Raw genomic sequence first — 21,026 nt, forward strand, 5'->3', positions numbered from 1 at the left:
TGAAATCTAAAAAAGCTCATAGATATAGATAATCAAGCTCATAGAAACAAAAGATAGATTGGTGGTTGCCAATCTATTGGTAGGGAGGGAGAAATGGATGAACTGTTATTTGTTTTTTAGTTTAAATACATTGAATATAATAAAAAACTTTAAAAAATGAAACTATTAAAACCCTCAAAGAAAACAAAAATAAAGCAAACGTATAAAATGCTTAAAAGAAAACACAGGTGTAAATCTTCATAATCTTTGATTATAATGGCAGCGTTTTCAAGAAGTGACACCGAAAGGACAAGCAAGAAAACCAAAATAGATAAACTGGACTTCATCTAAATTAAAAGCTTTTGGGCAGCAAAGTCCACTACCAAAAAAAAAAAAAAAAAAAAAAAAAAAAAGGAAAAGGAAAAAAAAAAAAAAACCCTCGCAGGAGAATATTTTTCTGAACCTGAGATATACAAGTCTCTGAAAGTCTCTGATATTTAGAATATATAAAGAACATGTGCTCGCTTTAGCAGCACATATACTAGAATGTGTCAAGAACTCTTACAACTCAATAAGAAAAAAACAAAAACCGAATTGTTTAAATGACCAAAGGATCTGAATAGACATTTCTCCACAGAAGATACAAAAATGGCTAATAAGCAAATAAAAAATGCTAACACCTTAAGCCTTCAGGGAAATAGAAGTCAAAACACAATGAGATACCACTTCACATATCACCCATGGCTATCATCAAAAAGATGTAATAACACGCACTGGTGAGGATGTGGAGAAATTGGAACGCTCACAAATTGCTGGTGGGAATGTAAAATGGCACAGCCACTTTGGAAAACAGCCTTGTAGTTCTTCAAAAGGAGTTACCATATGACCCAGCAATTCCACTCTTAATTAAGCATATAACCAAAGGAAAAGAAACACAGGTCCTGCACAATAATTTGTACACAAATGTTCATAGCAGCATAGCTGTTATTAAAAAAAAAATTACTGTGTAATCATACTGGGTTCCTTAGAAGTAGATTCTTTATACACTGGATTCAAGGCTTTGGCAGGCACAGATTGTACCAACCTAAAATCTATCAATTAGTTACCTATTAGCTCATTTGTGAAAACTTTCCCCTTCCTACCCTTTCCAGTTTTTGGCCTTTTCCACATGACCCTGCATATAAGGCCTCCAATCTCACGAAGCCTCCTTGCCTAGCTTCCATCAAGCGAGGCTCCATCTAATGCTGATGGTCTCTATAGTAACCAACTAGAAACGCTGCTATGCTTAGCAGTGGCTTTGTGCGAGCAATGCTCTAGCCTAGACAGGCTTTAAAGATTTGAGTCCCTTCTCTACTTACCAACATTTCTCCTGATATTGGGAAAAGAGAGCATCTGATGAAGACAGAGGTGGAGGGTTAAAGAGAAAAGGACTGAATGTAAAACATGAAGGAAGATGGATGAGTAGAGACTGAGTTCAAGAGGAAGATGAATTTAGAAGGAGCTTCGTTTATTTAGAGGGGTAAGAACACATGGTAAAAAGCTAGATAGAAATAGAAAATAATTATTAAGCATTTCCATTCATATTCTTCTGGTGAGAAACACTATAATGATACTAACTTCAACAAACTGTCAACAACAAACATAATTATGTTGCTTCAGAAAGCTGACTGATGTCACTGACGGCTATCCAAAGGGTGTTCTAGAGTGGAGTCCAGTCATGGATAAGGGATCAGACAGTTTGTATCTTCGACAAATTTGTAACCTAATGATGGGTAGCGATAAACACAAAACAGTGAAAATGTTATTAATGAGGTGGAACACCGAATGGGGGAGGGAGTCATACTTTATGTAACAGTATGGAAACCTCTTAAAAAGTACAGCAAGGCATTCTAGGATGCATAGCTCCATCCTCCCCCAGACATCCCTTCTGCAGCAGGGGGCGTGACCTCTGTAGTGCCTCAAGGGGAAGACTCCCATAGCTTTGCCTTGGCTGAGCCTCCTCTCACTCCCAGTATATACCTGCGCTAACCTCATTCATAGAGCTGTGTTCCTCAAGAGTTCATTAATCAAGACATTACTCCCATGTCTGCCAGCCTGTGGATTCTTCCAGGAAATGATACCAATTGCTTTTCCTATACATAAAGACCACTTTAAATATCTGACAGAGGAGAGGGAGTAGAGAAGCGCTAGGTCAGCAATGAAAGGAACGGGTTTCTGAGCGCCAGTGTCTTCATTTGTAATGTGGGAATGATAACACCTTACCCTCCTACCATACAGGATGCTTCGAGGCTTAAAAGCAGGTTATTTAAAAGTTCTTTACAAATGATAAAGAAAGCATAATACCATATATATGCATATATACCATATATGTGCATAAACTATACACACATGCACACACATACACACATAGCCTTTATTGTGATACCCTATTTTGCCTCCCACAGAACTTTAACAAGTGGTTAAAGTTGCATCTAACACATTCTATTCTGTACCATACTTACTTGATTATATAGTTATTTTCCCAATAAAGTCTATGTATGTTCTGTCTTTGAATATTCCACAGAGCCTAGTACAATTTCACATAATAAATGCTCTCTCTATATAATGAGTTATTAAAATCATTATTGTAGGATTTATTCCTTTTAGAAATGTAAACTCCAGCAAATCTTGACATTCTACATTTATATAGAAAATCTTATTTAAAACTATCATTAAGGGATGCCTGGCTGGGTGGTTAAGCGTCTGCCTTCAGCTCAGGTCATGATCCCAGGGACCTGGGATTAAGTCCCACATCAGGCTCCTTGCTCAGCAGGGAGCCTGCTTCTCCCTCTGCCTGCTGCTCCCCTTTCTTGTGCTCTCTCTCTCTGACAAATAAATAAATAAAATCTTTAAAAAAAAGGATGAAAACTATAATTAAATTTTGACATCCTATAACTGATAAATAATTGGGAACCCTTTAACTAAAGATACTACAACAAGCCTTACAAGAGAATTTTTTTAAAAGATGAGGACAATAATGCAAATGTCTCTTTAAAGAGAATTACACATAGGGCTACTATAATTACCCCAGGTGGAAATTCAGGATTTGAAAAAAAAAAAAAAGAGGTTAGCATTCCCATTCCTATGATAACTTCTGCAGCAGGCAGGAGCTGAGACTTGATTCAAATCTTGGTTATAATACATTTTAATTCAATGTATTTTAATTTAATTCAATTTAATTCTAGTTCATTTTAATTCACTCTTTCATCTTGTTTTGTGTGTGACCTCAATTTAACTTCAAGTTTAAGATTCTTAGAAGCCCTCTGCAGAGGAGCTTTGGAGCAAGGAAGCAAGCTGCGTCTTGTCCCTTCAGATTTCAAGTTGTAGGCAACACCAGTAGGTACTTTCTCTAAATAGCTACTGCACACCACTTCACACCCTGCCACAACCTACTGGCATGGCTAAATGACCACCTCATTTCACATCACAGAAAGCACTTGATAACAGACAAATAACTGGATTAAATACACTTAGATTACCAAATAAGCCTAACTGTGAGGGAAAATAATTATAGCTGTATTCTTTTGCTAGGGCCTCTATAACAAAATACCAGCCTGGGTAGCTTAAACAATATAAACGTATTTTCTCACAGTTTTGGAGGCTAGAAGTACAAGATTAAGGTGTCAGCAGGGTTAGTTTCTTGCAAATAGCTGCTTTCTTGTTGTGACCTTGCATGGTCTTTTCTCTGTGTATGCTACCCTTGGTGTCTCTTTTTATGTCCATATTCCCTCCTCACATAGGGACACCAGTTAGATTGGATTAGGACCCACTTTAAGGAACTCATTTTAACTTAACCACTTCTTTAAAGGCCTTATCACCAAATACGGTCACATTCTAAAGTACTGGAGAATTAGGGCTTCAACAAAATGAATGGGGTGGGGGGACACAATTCAGCCTATAACAATAGTTTACTAGGTTCATTTATCTCTGTCTGAGAGGCACTAGTTTAGGCTTTGCTCATCTTTGAACCCAAATGATCTCTTTCAGCCATCCTTCCCCCATGTAATCTGCACAGCGAGAAGCAATTTTGGAGACTGTATTCTATGCAGCCCTCTAAGCATCACATGGGTCCCCTTGGGTACTTAATAAATGAAGTCACTCATGGTGCCCCATCTGTTACAATATGGTTAGCTGTTTGAGAGTCACCAAAAAGTTGTCCAGCAAGAGATCTTATAGATTGTCTCTGAAACCAGAGTGATGCTTTTACAATTTTTTCCCCTCTATGAGACACCAGCTCACTTTGAAATATGCGATGGCACATCTGGGAATCCCTTTGACCTTTCTTGTAAAGTATTGACAACAGTGAAGAAAGAAACTATTGGAGAAAGTGCTCAAGGCTCTTTAATGTTTTTGAGGAGCAATAATAAAGAGTTAGGACAGGAAACATGAGAGGCTGGAGCCAGTACTTGTGGCTTCCAATGGACTATTAAGGAGGGTCAGTTTTCCCTTAAATACTGCTGTATATGACATGTTAAACAAAAGGTTTTAAAGAAAATAAGCCAAATTGGTGGTATCCAGGTAGATCTTTTCAGTTCTTGATGCATCAAGTTTTACGGAACATGTACCTTATTATGACATACCTATGTCAGACTGCAAAATACAATTTATTTTACCAAGCTTATAATGTCATTTTTTTTTTAAGATTTTATTTACTTATTTGACAGAGATAGAGACAGCCAGCGAGAGAGGGAACACAAGCAGGGGGAATGGGAGAGGAAGAAGCAGGCTCCCAGCGGAAGAGCCTGATGTGGGGCTTGATCCCAGAACGCTGGGATCATGCCCTGAGCCGAAGGCAGACGCTTAATGACTGCACCACCCAGGCGCCCCATAATGTCATTTTTATAAAGCAACTGAATTAGAATATCCTTTTAAGAGTGTCTCCAATAATCAGAAAACTATATGCACCATTCTCAAGGGAGTCCTGTTTTAATCTTCAAATGGCCATTTATCTTACATATCTAGTGTATCTTAATGATACATGTAGCAGGTAGCAATTAACACTTTATCTTGGCTAGTGTTAGGACCAGCACTACTACGAGTGAGAAGAGAATACAGTTTATCAGTCACAGTAATCTGCATCTATCACCACACTAAGATTCAGTCTAATACACATAAACAACTGGACTTGAGGAAACCTTTTCTGGTAGGTCCTAGTTTACTGTTTCATCCACTGCCAAAAAAATGAGAACCCCCGCTCTAAGTAGTTTTCCTAAATTTGGGGGAGGCCTGGTATTATCTATGCCATATTAACTTTCAAAAGACCAGCAGATAAAAAAGCCACATTAATAGCAACCTACTTAAGTATGAACAATGTCCAAAGAATGACAACTCAAAACCCTGGGCACTATACTAAGAAACAACTCTTTCAGCACAGATAATACTTAAGAAATAATATTTTCTCTGAATTTAATTAACCAAGCTCAGTTGTTTCACTCAAAACACCAAAGGAAAAAAAATGGTTTATGAACAGCAGGTAATAAATGAAAGCTTTATAGCACTCTTACTAGGTAAACAAAAATGGCTCAACAACCCCACAAATGTGTTAAAACCTCTCCCTTTCCCCACAATGGTAGCCAAACAGCATAAATGAATCGACATGAATGCAGATGAATCAAGCAAAGACTCCTCAAAACTTGTTTGTAGTGCCACAAATATTTATTTACTAACAGTTTAGGTCATAATTTTTTGAAAATCACATGTCCTGGTATGCTGCTGTGTTCTTTACTCTTCCTTTCCCTTTCTTACCATATTTTCTGCCCTTTGGTTTCCTGACACTTCCATTTTCTCTTTTTATGTTCCTGTTATGCTTGCCAAACGGCAGAAACCTGGGGTGTAACTGATCACATCTCTAGAAATCTTTTTCTTATTCTAGGGCTTTCCAAATTAGAACGCGAGACCCAGGTACAGCCCAAATATTACCTCTTCAGATTTTCCAAGCAAAGTATGCGTGGAAAAGCCTCTATTCACCTTTCATTTTGTCTAACTAACGGCGCCGTAGTGCCCAAACGCAGATATTGACCAAAAACTAGACTTCCAAAATGGCTTTGCTCCTTTCGAGCGGGCATGAGGTCTACAACATACAATTTATTTCCACTGCAACCAACCCTTCTCTCTACCCCAAAATGTTACCCTGTACGTAGACAGTTGAACCTAACCCAGCGTAGACAGCCGAATCACAGCTGCTAAATTCAGTAGAGAGACGGCACAGCCGTTGGACTAATGTAAAAAGAGCGTTAAAAGAAAAAAAAAAGAAAAAAAAAAAAAGCCCAAGCACAAACCACACGAAGCAAAAACCGGAGAGGCGGGCGTCGCCCAGAATCGCGCCCTCCCGCCGCCTCGCCGGCCGCGAGCACGCCTCCCCGCCGCGGCCACGCCTCCTCCGACCCCGCCCCGCCCCGCCGCGGCCACGCCCGACGTGAGGCGCGGGAGCCGCCGGGCCGGGGGCGGGGCCTGCGCCGCCCTCCCCCCGCCCCGCCGCCGCCGGCGGCCTCCGCGCGGGCCTCCCAGCCCGTATTCCACTCACTTTGTTCTCCGCCTTTGTCCTAATCCACACCAGCAGGTGGAGCCGCAGTTAAAGTTTCCGAGTCCATTCCGGGAGCGGGAGCCCATCTTGCTCGCCGCCGAGGCCCTCGCTGGAGGAGGAGGGTCAGAGCTCGGGTGCAGCCAATCGCGGGCAACGCTGCTAGTTATCAGAGCAGAATGGGCTGTAGTTTAGTGAAATAGGAAAGCTGCAAAACACTGTGGAGTGCTCCCGTGTAAATAAAAAGAGGAAAAAAAAGTTTCTCAAGTCGCCGCTGCACGACGTCGGGCAGGCGCCGGGGCGGGGGTCTGCGCTCTCCCGAGCGGCCGCGCGCTGGACTTTATTGTGCCGCAACAAGCCCCCGTTCCCATTGTTTGTGTTTTTTTCAAAATATGGCAAAGGTTCAGGTGAACAATGTAGTGGTGCTGGATAACCCCTCTCCTTTCTACAACCCGTTCCAGTTCGAGATCACCTTCGAGTGCATCGAGGACCTGTCTGAAGGTGAGTCGGGCGCCCGCCCGCCGCCGGGCTGTCAGTTGCGGGCTGCAGACGTTGAAAGTTTCCCGGGCCCGGCCTCGCGCGGGCGGCCGGTGCTCGGCGCCGGACGGGCGGCGGGCTCGGCTCTGCGGAGGGAAACTTGAAGTTGATGGACGACGGCCGCCGAGGCGCGCGCGGCGTTCGGCCGCAGCCGGGGCGCTTGCCGTGGCTCAACTTGCGAGGAACTTGTTCGAGCGGAGGTAGCCATGTTGTCAGCTTTGTCTGGCGGGCGGGCGGTTCGCGAGACCCGCACTCGCGCCCGCGGCGCCGGCCGGGGGTCGCGCCGGGCTGGCCCTGCGCCGCGAACGGCCTCCGCGGCCCCGGCACAGAGGCTGGGAAGGGAGAGGCATGTGTGTGGTCGCGCCGGCGAGTTAGCAGCGGAGCCATCTTACCAAGAGTAGAGAATTGGGCCACCGACCCCGGCGTCACGACGCCTCCTCTCCGCGGGTGACGAACACGGCGCCCCGCCTGCCCACCTTCCTGCCCCCGAGCGAGAGGCAAATCCATTTTTAGAGCTTACACTGGAGTTGCCCTACTCTCTGGGGTGGCCGTGCCCGGCCGCTCTGGGGAGGAGAGCTAGGCTGTCCTCGCGCGGATTTCTGGCTCCCTGGACCAACCAGCGGGGGAGGCGGGCGCAGGCTCGGCCCCTCGGCGCCGCGGGCCGGGCGCCGGCGCTCCCCGGGGACGGCGGGTGCTCCCCCGCGGCATTCCCGGGTCGGCGCCCGGGATGCTCGGGGCGCCCGGCATGCTCGGGGCGCCCGGGGATGCTGGCGCGCAGGCTCGCCCCGACTGGCGTGGACTCCTGTTCCGTAATGACGGAAACCTTCTGTCCTCTCTCTCAGGAAGAAAAATACTGCTAGGCTAGAAAGTTACATTTAACCCAAGAGCAGAAATAAGTAAAACACTGAGATAATTTCCAGGACTTAATCACTGGCTTCTCAGTAGTCTGAGAAAAGACTTTACTTCAGGAACGTGTTGAAATCTAATTAAAATAACTCCACATCCAAACACCCACAGCATAATACATAAAAGTGGGCTAGGAAATAAAAGGTAAAGTCCTGATAGCAATGCAAAAATCACTGCAATTTTTTCTAAGTTTGTTTTAAGGTCTCCAAAGGTATTTTTATTATGTACATTAATACATATTTAGAAAGCTTAAACTTACCAAGGTTTTTATCTTTGCTGTTAGATTTTATTAAAATAATCCAGTGCTTCCCTTTCAAAATTTGAGGAGAAAAAATTTAACTTCATCAATGGTAATTTTACAATTTAATAGGCGACATACGTATTTGAACTTACAAGTATATTTAACAAAAAATGCACTTAAAATTATGCCAATCATGGTATATAAAGCATTTCACTTAAAAATTAGTTTTTAATCTCCACAAAACGTATTTTATGTAGGATGTTAAAGTTTTCAAATTATAAAAGCGATACATGCTCACTGGAATAAACTTTTTAAAAGTTGTACGTACATATATAAATAGTCCTCTGTACTCAAATGCCTTCCACCATCTCCTGTTAATTATAATTAACACTTTAATCTACACTCTTCCAATAAGTATTAATGCATACGTAAAGCATATATGCATGCATATATACATACGTGTATATATATATATATATATATATATATACACACACATATATATAAAATATGTAGGTCACATTTTGAAAGACCATTCATTTATTAAACTAATTTCTAATAGGCCACTGATAATAAAATTAAAGAGGATTTTTCTTATTACTCTGAAACCATTTGATTACTTTCCCAGAGTACTACTATAATCATTTCAGCTACCAGGCCAATTTTTCATACCCAACAGTAAGTTTTCCTTTTTATTGCCAATTGCATATAAAAATGGGCAAATGCAAGAGAAACCATTGATTAGTCCATTCCAAAGTACTGTATGTCTTAAGCTTTAGAAGTTCTTCAAATTATAGGTATTTCTCAAGTGAGGCCTTCCATTTTAAGAGCCAGTTTTGGACAAGGATGATAGATGATTCAGGATGTTACAGGGCTTTGACATTGGATTGTTGAAACCCACCATTCACGGAAGCAGAATTATGTTCCATTTTTAACTGGCATCTATTCAGAACTCACCTGAATCACGTCAGAGTTTTTATGATACCAGTATCAACAATACACTTACTTCCACTTGTACACCTCTTCCTAGGGCACTTATACTGGTCATTTAGCATTTTTCAAAAGAGTTTAAGCTGAGTCATACTGAAGCTGCAAAGGAATCTTTCAAAAAGGTGCCATGCTTGTATACTCCATCTAGAGGCTATGTGGATTAAGGAAATTGAGTTTATTTAGCAAAAGCTTCTTATAAGTTCCATACTTTTATATTACAGTTCTTTTAAAAAATCTATTCTTAAAATGAAACTACAGAATATTCTGAAGAGAAATTTTCACTTCATAATTTTGTCTTAAATCCCAAGCCACAGGTTGGCCACCATTTTTCATACTTGACAGGAGACCAGGATGTGTTTGATCTGATGGTTCCCAAGCTTGTACAAGTTTTGATTGACCTACCTACCTGCTAATCTTATGCCCTCTGTAGACGGCTGATTCTTTGTTTCTCTAACAGAATGGAGCCATTTTTTTTTTTAAGTTGGTCAATATCAATAATTACAAGCTACTGTCAGTTGAACCTTCACAGTGTACCAGAATTGAACATGGTGATTCTGCTTTTAAACTTCAGGCTTGTTCTAAATCCCAAAGATTACATATTTTACACACTAATCACAGATCTTCCCAAGTAGGGTAATTAGTTTAAAATTCCCTTGGTGACTTCCCTCACTCCTGACCATAAATGCAGATACTTGCAGACTGGGGTTACCATGATTAAATGAAACAATTAGTTAAGTTTTTAAATAAATGAATAAACTCCAACAGAGAACCTGTGCATCTGATTCTATCGCTTCCTCCTTCGAATACAGAGGACAGGGGAATGAAAGCGGCGTTAAAAAAAAAAATACTAAGAATAAGACAACTGATGCTAATTATCAATAAGTTACTGAGCATTTTAAACTCAGTAGCTACAGCAAGGATCCCATTAGCATAAAAATTAAGGTACAGGTGTTCACTGAGTTACAGCCTGTGCTCCTTAAGGGTAGATTATCTTTCCATGGCCTCTGTCCTCATCAATCTCCCTCCACCCCCCCTCCATTAAGTTCCTTTATTCCACTACTCATTTGAGAGCCAGAAACGGAAGAATTACCTTCCTAGTTTCGGTTTTGGAAAGAGCCCAGGCTTTGGAGTTGCAGAAACATAGCTTGGGTTCCGATTCTTTGGTTTGCTAGCTCTGTGAATTAGGGTAGATTACTTAGCCTCTTGGAGCCTCAGCTTTCTTGTTTGCATAATAGTATAATTAAATCCGTATGGTAAAGCTGTTGAGATTTAAGTAACAGGTGTGATATTGGCAAGACCAATGCCCAGCACAAAGTAGGTATAAGTTTATAACTCCTGACTATGTTCCTACGCCAGACCACAAATGCCACCTTACCTTATACCAATTAGGAGGCCAAGAGCACTATATGTATTGGTACAAATAAATACATAAGAAATGAACAAAATGTGAAAAGTCCACGTGACAATTACCAGACTTACCCTCACCTGGCTAGTTTAGTAGGCTTTACACTCCTGTCTAAAGTTTCTCCACTTAGCTTTTGGGTTTCCTATGTCATTGATATTTATCTAGTAGATATCTCAAACTTAATATGTCCAAAACTAATCCCCTACCCCTTGCAAAAAAGGTGACTCTTGCTGCCTTTATCTTCAAGATTTATCCAGAGTGTGACTGCTTCTCATCCCCATAGCTACATGTGGTCCAAGCTACCATCAGTTCTTGCCTCATGCCTTAAAATATCCACCTGTTTTTCCCCTCATCGTCTTACAGTCCATACTGAACACAGGATCCAAAAAGATCCTTCTAAAATGCAATTTGGATGTTACCCTCCCAATCAGAACCCTCCCAATGGCTTCACATGCCACTCAGTATAAAAGTCAGAAGTCTTTAATGATGGTCTTTAAAACTTTGCATAATCTGGCCATGCCCCTCACACCCAATCTAATGGTCAGTTCTTTTCCCCTTTATTCAATTTGCACCAGCCCTGGCCTCCTTGCTTTTTCTTGCGCAAGCTAAGCATGCCCTACTTCTAGATACTTGCTATTCCTTCTAACTAGATATTCAGTATTGCTCCTTTCCTCTTTTAATCTTCATCAACAAATAGATGATCTCGTGAGATGACAGATGCAGGGAACTTGCATCTGGAAATGTGCTAGAAGATGGAAATATAAGTGGTCTAGGACAGAGCCATGAAATAAATACATAATAGGTCCTCAGAAAATGACTGCTGACTTAGAGAATAAATCTAAAGCTTTTCAGTAAATTGCAGTTTATCATACAGAATGAATAAGTAGTACCTATACTATTTCTTATCTATTTAGGGAACAAAAATATCTACGCAATCACATAGAAATGGGAATACGATGGTAGCACTAAGTAGATTCTCAACGCATGACTTAGAAACAACCCTCTGGGAGTGCAGCCGTAGCCCTGGTGTAGTGAATCCAAGAGGCAGGCTGCACAGTCCTAAACACCTTAGGAGGACCAGAAGGTCTCAGAGGTGATCTGTATTTGCAGTTGTCTTCCTCCCCCTACTAAATTGGTGGTGGCTCCTTTGAAAGAGCAGTCGTTTTACTCATCTCTGGGCTCTTGTAGCAGAGCCCTCTGTAAAAGGTGCTTAATGAAAGCTGAATTACATATAACAATTAAATTGCATAGAATGTCTTGGGTTGCACTTTAGTGTATCTTATTCCTCCTCATGCCTGTTCCCACCACCTATACTCCTGTATCAAGCGGTTATAAGGATCCTTGGTTTCCTCACCTACGACATGAAGAGGTGTCATGAGGAAAAAACCTGACTGTGGTCCCTTTGACAGTTGATGAGCTGAAGCCCCTTATTTGTGAGCCACAAGGGAAGTTTGCTAATAATGATTTTCCCCACTTTGGAGCCCTCTGATAATCTGGATCATAATATGGGGCAGCCCTTCCAAAGTGTGCTAGTAGCTTGTTAAAAGATGACATGTAAAAAGGGGAGGGATTTCACAGTGAACAAACTTAGGAAATGCTGGATTAATGTTACTGGTGTTCTTTACTGAAGAAGTCTCAGAACACTTACTCTGCCAGTGTGCTTTATGTATCCTCAAGACAAGGTTGTAGCATTTCCCAAGTTTTTGGCCATGTTGTTTTGTTTGTGAGGAGCCCTGCCCAGGGACTAGTGTTTCACAAACGAACATTTTGAGAAACTCCGGTAAGAAATGTAAGAATTTTATAAGGAGCAATTCAATACCTTTCTGGATCTTCTGCCATGAGAAGCCAATTTTAGCAGCCACTACATGGCTTAAGTGGACATTAAAAGGGTTTTTGAGATCATCTCATAATGTAATTATTGAATATGAAATAATGTTTTGGTTTTTAACCCTAGACTTGGAATGGAAAATTATCTATGTGGGCTCTGCAGAAAGTGAAGAATACGACCAAGTTTTAGACTCTGTTTTAGTGGGCCCTGTTCCCGCAGGAAGGCATATGTTTGTATTTCAGGTAAGATTATTCTTGGTAAATATGTATGCCAAATATGTTTCTAAACTATTATCTCATGGTCCTTATCCATTTCCTTTTGGGTTAAATCACTCTGCTTCTGCTGTATGCTGTGAAAGGTTAACGTGATGTTTACTCCAGAGTTTGCACAGCATGCAGTAAAGCTTACAGTGTCATGGCACACATGGTGGTTAATTTGGGGCTCTTCCTGTGAATAGTCCTATAGTATCAGACTTTCAGGGTGGCTGTCCAGCAGCCCAATACAGGGAGTCAGTGTATACTACTAACTGGTATAGTTAGTAATAGGCATCTTCAGTTTATCGTTTCAGCCATTAGGAGTAATGATCACACAACTTTATTTCAGCATAATCAGTAATTGAGCTAGGTTAATAAGTATGCTGCTTGAATAATTGGAACTAAGGTCCAGTGGTTTACTAAAGCATCTAATCTACACATACTATAGAGGATTACTGTTACAAATCTACTGCTCTATTATTTGTTAGGGGAAATTCTAATACAAATTATGTTCTTGGATATCACTGACAGTATTTGGGTCTGTGCCAAGGCTTTAGACACTGTCTTCTGTATTCAAAGTGTTACTTCTTTTAATCCATGTTAAATTGTTTTATAAAGCTATTCAGTCACTTCTCAATTATCCATGCTTATTATAGGGAGATATTTATAAGTAGCCCAAAGAGTATCCATAGGTTTAAAACAAAACAAAACAATTAATTTTGTTACAAGTATTTCTATACAACAGAGCCTAGTTGAGTAGAACCTACTGAAAAGACTTCACTTCATCAGGAAAGAAAATTACCTCTTCTATCCCCGACTCCCTTTTTTCTCATTTCACAGATGGGACCAATTTAAATGAATACTGTTGGTCAGCTAATCCCATCAGATATGGGCCAGGAATTATAAACATATGGTATCTCTAGAGCTGCTACCCATCCATCCCCTCTCCTAAACACAGATTTCGGAATCCTGGTCTCCTAGTCTTAGTGCTTTTTATTAAAAACCGACAAATAATTTACTATGTTTAAACAAATGGTTAAGAAAAGCTCAAATATATTAGTTCAAATCTACTCATTAAAAGTGCTATTAACATGAGTTGTGTGAGTGCATAACCTTGGTGAAAGATGTGGGTACCAGAGAATGTGTAGAGGAAAGCACTGCAGTTAAAGACCTGCTTCATTCACATCCTGGCTCTGTTGCTTATTAGACACATGTGACGTTAGGCTCCCTAGCCTCCCTTAGTCACTCCAGTCATCTATAAAATGTGGATAATACCTCATCAGAATGTTATGAGGATTAAATGAGGAATAAAGCAGTTAAGTGTCATCACTGACAAATAGCGCCCTACTTCTATAATTAGAACTAAATTTTTATTCCCTTACGTTCTTGAAATTATTACAAAAAAGCAGCATTTGCTTTGACCCACAAGTTTGGAAAACCCATACTTCACTGATGATAATTCACGATGTGGTAAGAAACATGGATTGACATGTAGTGATACACCTTTTTATGCTACTATAAAACCCACAAATAAATCCTTTGACTTTGAAACAAATCCTTAAAATGTCTTTTCTGTGTGTTTACGTTGTTAAGAACACTCTTAAGCTTTTGGCTTAGAGTGAATAATTTATTCAAAAATATTTCCCTCCAGTGATTTTCCAGTAGTTTTACCTTGGTATCAGTGTTCATGTTGCCAAAAAGGACAGAGAAAGCACCATGCGATTTAAATCAGATGGTCACCCTGTACATTTTACAAAATTCACCATTATCAACAAAAAGGGACTAAAATACAGTTTTTGTTTTGTGCTTTAAACAAACTGCCATAGTATTTTCTTGGTCTGCCATGAATAAGCACGCCTTTCTCCTGAGTGTGTCAAAGGCTAGCAGGAAGATGTCCAGACATCTGCCTAGTACTGCCGGTTGAAGTTAAAAATCTCTACCTATCACTTCATCCGAAGTGATGTGAGAGGCCTATGAGTTTTTCTACTTGAATGTGAATTTGCTCAAGTTGAATCCTTTGGCAAACAAATTTTAAAACACAAACATGGATAGAACCAATTTACTGAGAGGATGGGAAGCACTATGGGGGCAAGGTTTCCACAGCAGTACTGAACTACCTCTGTTTCCAGTTCTCCACTCATTTCCAGAACATTAGAATCTCTTTGGGTAACCTGGAAGTAACCTGACCCCTCTGGGGGGAGGGGTTGCACAGGATCTATAAGACAAACAGCATACTCTCAGGCCCTCAGTCTTCCTGTTGATCTCTCTCCGATTACTCAAATTATTTCATGTCAGGAATTGAGTTATGAATGAATTTCAAAATACTACAGATGTACTGTGTGCCCAGAGCTGTGCCAGACATGAGATTATAAAGATGAAATGGACAGAACTTCTGTCCAGGAAAAAGCTTAGAATCCCAGCAAAGACTGAAGGGTAAACATATTTATTTATATTATTGGACATATATTAGTAGAGGATGGGTGTCAAGTAATTTTAAGTGCAAAAACAGTATTATTAATTCTACCTTCTGAATCAGAAAGGGGTTCACTGGAGTCACCTCTATGGCTCAGTTGGTTAAGTGTCCAACTCTTGATCTCAGCTCAGGTCTTGATCTCAGGGTTTTGAGTTCAAGCCCCATGTTAGGCTCCACACTGGGCATGGAGTCTACTTAAAAAAGAAAGGGCTTCACTAAGGATACATTTCATGCAAATTTAGAAATATGAATTTTTTAGGATGTTAGGGAAGAACGATACAGGCCAAGAGAATGGTATATGCAAGGCACAGAGGCATGAAAGATTACCACTACATTTTAAAGAACTCTAATCCTAGAATAAGACTAAGAGGTGTAGAATTAAAGGGAATGTGAATGGTTGAAGACAAATTGTGAAGGGCCTTATAAATGAAATTAAAGAACAGATTTTCATCTAAGAAATGGAGTAATCATCTGGAGTTTTTAAAAACTGGTGAAGGAACAGGAATGGATCTTTGCCCAGCTAACGTTGGCAGTGGTGCAAATAGCAAGCGAGCTGTGGGATCCTAGTTAGAAAGTTTCAGCAGTATTCCAGATAAGAGAAGACATGAGCTGAATCTTCAGAGATGAGAAATGTTGAGACTGGCTGGATATGGGAGGTAGGGAAGAAAGGGTACTGAAATTTTTAGCCTAGGTTGATGTTTTAGACTAGATGGATATTGTGTACCTTTTTGTACCATCTACATGTGGTAGGTACACAATAATCATTAGTCTTTGATGATAACGGCCTGATTGAGAATGTCAGCCAGAGGTGTTCCCAAGCTATGGCACTGGCTGAAGTATTCACTCAGGCCCAGGGATGTTCTTTAGTGTCCTGGCAAGAAGAGTAAGCTAATCTGCTGGGAATGAGCTTCATCCATTCACCACTCAGAATGGCTGCCTCAGGTCACACTCAGATACTGTCACTCTCCCTCAGCCCATGACTCCTTGCAACCAGTTTCCTTACTGCCTCGCGCACTGCCATGGAGAGGACCCTAGCCTTTGCTCAAGCTGTTAGCCTTCTCCAGCTCACTTGCTTCACCTTCTGCATTCCTCAAGATTCAGCAGCTTGATTCAAAACAATGTCATTAAGTGTATCTGCTTAAACCAATCTTTACCTTCATTGTATTTCCATAGTATGTGTGGTTTAAGTAGTATACTATATTTTAGTGCCTATCAAAGTCATTCACAATAGACGATTAATATTTTTGAAAATCTGCTGTAGAGCTATTTCTGTTCCATTTTCAGTCTTGTATTAACTTACTATTAGACTATCTGTGCAGGGTGGGAGAGTGGGTGTGAGAATATGTGTCCTGAGTATAAGAAACTAATATAATAAATGTTTGCTGCCAACAGGCTGTGTGGAGATCATTGAATACTTACTAATTTAGGTTTGAAAATTATGACTGGAAATTATGACTGGAATCAATTAGATTATGGCTCAATTGTTTGCTATATTTTATAAAAGGTTTTATAATTGAACATTGTATAATCCCTCATGAACTATCACACAGTCTGGCTAGACTTACCTTCCTATAAAAAGTAGTGACGTTTTTAGGTGCACAGAGTAATTAGGTATACTGTGGAGAAATTTTTGAACTCTATTTTCTGACTATAAGTCAATCTCAAAAATGAGCATTTGCCTTCCCAGTATGATTTCCAAGTTTTTCTTGCTCTGCCCTTAACTGATGGTGCTCAAGGTAACCAAAACTCCAGTCTTGCTTGCAGTTAACAGCCTTTTGTGATGTGTTTCTTTTCTTTTTAAATTATTCTAGGCTGATGCACCTAATCCAGGACTCATTCCAGATGCAGATGCAGTAGGTGTAACAGTTGTGCTAATTACATGCACCTATCGAGGTCAAGAATTTATTAGAGTTGGCTATTATGTAAATAATGAATATACTGAGACAGAACTAAGGGAAAATCCGCCAGTAAAACCGGACTTTTCTAAGGTAATGTTCTGACTATTCCTTTTTCATTACTTTTACTATACTTTATTTAAGTAGGTACCATTTCATAATATATTATGAAAATAGTTTGGAGACAAAATCAATTTGAGGTCCTTGTGCCAACTGGGGAAACTAACCATTCTGTTCCCATACTTGACCTCAGACCCTACCTCCTGACGAATCATTAGTCATTAATGTTGGTCAGGCACCTTCATTCTCTGATGGTTTAGAAAGTTGAAAGTGCCTCCTATAAGAAACAGATAGTTGTTTACAACTTTCCCTATGGCATTTCCCATACATGATTATGTCTTAGAGGTTAAATCAAAGGTCTTAAGTATTTCTGGATATGGAAAACAGCTTCTGAGTGAGAAGTTGAAACCTGTGCTTCAGAAATACAGATTCTCAGAAATACTTCCTATTTTATGATTTTTCACTGGGACCTGTAACAGTTTAGTAACTGGTGACTTAATGTGAGATTGAACACTCCATCTGCCCGATCATGCAAGAAAAATTACATGGGAGTAGAATGGAATGTTCTTTCTGAAAATTAGGCTGGAATATTTAATCCCAGTATGGAACCTTCCAGTGACTCAGTGTATTAGTTACCTACATGGCACCTTGTATAGCAAAAAACAAACAAAAAACTAGAATACTGTTTCTGAGAATGAACCATAATAATTAAAAGGTAGGAAACCACTAATAATAAGAAGTTATATTTGGGGAGATTTTTATTTTCTTTGAAAATATTACTGAAGAGACACCACATCAATCTAAAAAGCATACTAGTTAGATAAAGTGTCCTGTGAAGAATTCACCCTCAAAAAAGAAAAGATTCCTTTTAGGAAACAGAAGTATAAAGGGGGTTAGTATTTTGTCGGTTAGTAAATGATCTGGATGAATTCCCTCAGATTTTCCATATCCTATTTCCATTAGGCTAAAATAATTTTTTTTGCTGTAGCCCTAGTCCTTGTGCATTAGTTATGTTAAAGGTGCTTTACTTAATTTTATGCCTTTGTGTATGAACTTAGCCATTTAGGAGTACTGATTTAAAGAACCATTTTATTAAGCTCCTATTTGTATGTGGTATCTAACTTTCTTAATGTTTTCTATTTATATATTTCCTTCTTCCTTTAGCTTCAAAGGAACATTTTGGCATCTAATCCCAGAGTCACAAGATTCCACATTAATTGGGAAGATAACACAGAGAAACTGGAAGATGCAGAGAGCAGTAATCCAAATCTACAATCACTTCTTTCAACAGATGCATTACCTTCAGCATCAAAGGGATGGTCCACGTCAGAAAACTCACTAAATGTCATGTTAGAATCCCATATGGACTGCATGTGACCACCTGCCATCCCTTTAGTACAAATTAAGCTATAAAAACACACAGAACTATTTCCCTGAAATTCCGTAAGTACATAGTCAAGACACAATGTGAAGAATTTGTTTAAAAACATCCTGTAGAAAGTTTATAAGAAAACCAGTATTTGAGCAAATTGTGGAATATAAATACAACTATTTTTAAGTAATTTTTTTCTCTAATGTGTTATTTTATTTGTTCTGAAACTAATCTGATTAAAACATATATATTATTTTCTTCTCCTCTATATGTAATTAAAGCACTTATAAAGAAAAATATAAATCATTAGACCAGGTTGTAAAGCTGTCTTAGCCTTTTGGATAATAATCTTTGGACCACTACTTTACTGGCCTTCAGAAAAACAAACTTCTGACTTCAACTAAAATGTTTCTTCCTGTGATAAATAGTTTGGTTTAATGTGAAGGGCAAATTTCCATTCTTTTTTTGTCATGTCCTTAAAGAAGGGATTTGAAGTCAACTATATGCTACCGTGAACTTTAGGACCTGATTTTCTAGGCCACCTTGAAGCCTCTCATGGCTGCTATTACATGGAAGGTTAGACAGCATTCAGTTTGGTTTCTAAGATGATAACAAATGTGGTTAATTGTTCTTAGGTCCTTTCGCTATGGTTTTTGTTTTATAACAGTTTAGGACATAAGAGTACTCTTTGAATCATACATCATTTTTAGCCAGTGAATTCAACATGTCAAGAGTAGATATAAACTCGCTAAGTTTAAGAATAGGATATTATAATGACTTAGACCTATTCGTGAGATTTGTAAAAATACTATGAACTTAACTCTTCAAAATTGACTTGGTAGATCATCTGTTGTTGGCAGCATTTATTAAAAAAACAGTGGATTTGGGAAGGTGTATTTAGCTTTATCATAATAGATAAGTCACTATTTTGGAAATATATATATTTTCACACATGTGGTACTCTTCTCCATATCCCTTGACACTCATGCAGAATAAGATTAGGCATATTTGTGGTTGATATATTTTAGATAGTCTTTCCAGATAAGTTTTTTAAAAGCAATCTTGGAAAGGAATCCATTAACTAAGTGGGCCAAAAGGTTCTTTTTCTTTGATGAGAGCTAGGTCCTTCCTCAAAGTTTCTTATGCTTCATTAAATTAAGTGTAGAATATTCTCATTACTCTTGCTGCTAAGCAAGACATTAGCCATATGATGCAGTTATGCAGTGCCTTCATATCTAAAACTTTTATACTGCACTTTTTAAAGCTATTATTTTGAGGAAGGGAAAAGGGCATTTGTTTGAATATGGATTCTAAGTTGTATATATTTCCTGTCATTCTAAAAAAGAATTTGTGAAGCAAAATTTTGCTAAATGTTGAACTTTAAAATTTAATATACCAGATTATTAAAATACTGTCCACTAACTAGTTCACAGATTTTTAAAATAAAATACATCCAACTGTTAAAACTATATGAAGAAAATTTCATTTTTGTCTAATTGCAATTAAAGGAAAATGTTAAAATATTAAAATGAAAATAAAAATAAAATTTTCCAACAAAGAGCTCAGTGGTTAATATAACAAGAACAAGATATGTGCTTATTAGAAATAAAGCATATATAAGCCAAATTACCAAATAAAGCAATTTACTGCTGAGTTTTTATTCTAATTATAATGACTGATTTGTACTGACACAGGGTTAGGTTTTTACATCAATTTGTAAACGGATAGGTAATTTTCACAAAAGGATAAGACTTAGTTTTTAAGTCATCTCTTAAAATTTTTATGATTCTATAAGATTTAGAATTCAGACATTAGGGGCTAAGAAGCTATAGCACGGGGGTTTTATTTTCCCTGTTTAGCTTCATTTATAGACACTATCTGAATTATAGCTAAAATATTTGGAAGAGTTTTTCTCCTTTTTGATCATAGTAAATAGCTCTGTCATGAAAAGATAAACTCGAACCAATTACCTATGCCACAGAAGAGAGAAGCAAGTAGGCTGGAAGGAGTGAGGATATCAGTTGCTAAGAAAACATTCAGGAAATCTGAGGAACATGCATGCATTTGTTCATTTATAACCTTAGGCTTCCATGTGGTCTTATTTGGTTTTAAGATGTGGGGTTTCTAATTTTACCAAGAAAGTCTATGGGAGCAATTTTCAAAACTTTTTACTGTAATCCCTGATTTAAGGGGGGAAAAAGTATGACCCTGTAACACAAGTATTTATGTTAATTTTCATGAAAATGCACCCATATAGTGCATCTTTAATATGTGCAGTATATTTTGGTATCTTTCATTGTATTTCACTTTTAAAGTGCTGGTTTTGACGCCCTGAACTGGCACGGATGATTCTAAGGGGTTGCGATACACAGTTTGAAGAAAGGCTAGTCTGGCCTTTGGAGTAGATGAGACTTAGCAATAACTTTTGTATCATTCTAAAATTTATATTCCCTGTACCTGTCTCTTCTATTTGGATTATGATCTTGACATTAAAAAAAGAGGGAAAAGTGCTAGTGTAGTGAATCAG

At 39.1% G+C, this 21,026-nt stretch overlaps 2 protein-coding genes across 5 annotated transcripts in view; one reads left to right on the forward strand and one right to left on the reverse strand.

The window, feature by feature from the left end:
• The window catches only part of MCM9 (minichromosome maintenance 9 homologous recombination repair factor), a 99,942-nt gene that overhangs the window by 53,861 nt on the left and 25,055 nt on the right, over nt 1–21,026 (reverse strand). The window lies entirely within an intron of this gene.
• ASF1A (anti-silencing function 1A histone chaperone) lies at nt 6,579–19,389 on the forward strand. 2 transcript variants are annotated; one of them, XM_045798557.2, is made up of 4 exons: nt 6,579–7,039; nt 12,572–12,687; nt 16,984–17,160; nt 18,292–19,389. In XM_045798557.2, exons 1-4 carry the CDS (start codon nt 6,931–6,933, stop codon nt 18,502–18,504), a joined length of 615 nt encoding a protein of 204 aa, XP_045654513.1. In that variant the 5' UTR covers nt 6,579–6,930; the 3' UTR covers nt 18,505–19,389. The 2 variants fall into 2 exon arrangements, with proteins under 2 accessions (XP_045654513.1, XP_087721549.1); XM_087865423.1 differs by lacking the exon at nt 6,579–7,039 and adding an exon at nt 7,074–7,275.

This window comes from Ursus americanus, chromosome 11, assembly GCF_024610735.1.
Source record: "Ursus americanus isolate L20-20 chromosome 11, mUrsAme1.1.p, whole genome shotgun sequence".
NCBI classification, from domain to species: Eukaryota; Metazoa; Chordata; class Mammalia; order Carnivora; family Ursidae; genus Ursus; species Ursus americanus.

Bases quoted from the DNA above. Each gene is read 5' to 3' on its own strand.
- ASF1A (XM_045798557.2), top strand. From the start codon at position 6,931: ATGGCAAAGGTTCAGGTGAACAATGTAGTGGTGCTGGATAACCCCTCT. The intron at 12,688-16,983 runs GTAAGATTATTC...AAATTATTCTAG, and splicing joins GGCATATGTTTGTATTTCAG to GCTGATGCACCTAATCCAGG. The intron at 17,161-18,291 runs GTAATGTTCTGA...TTCTTCCTTTAG, and splicing joins TAAAACCGGACTTTTCTAAG to CTTCAAAGGAACATTTTGGC.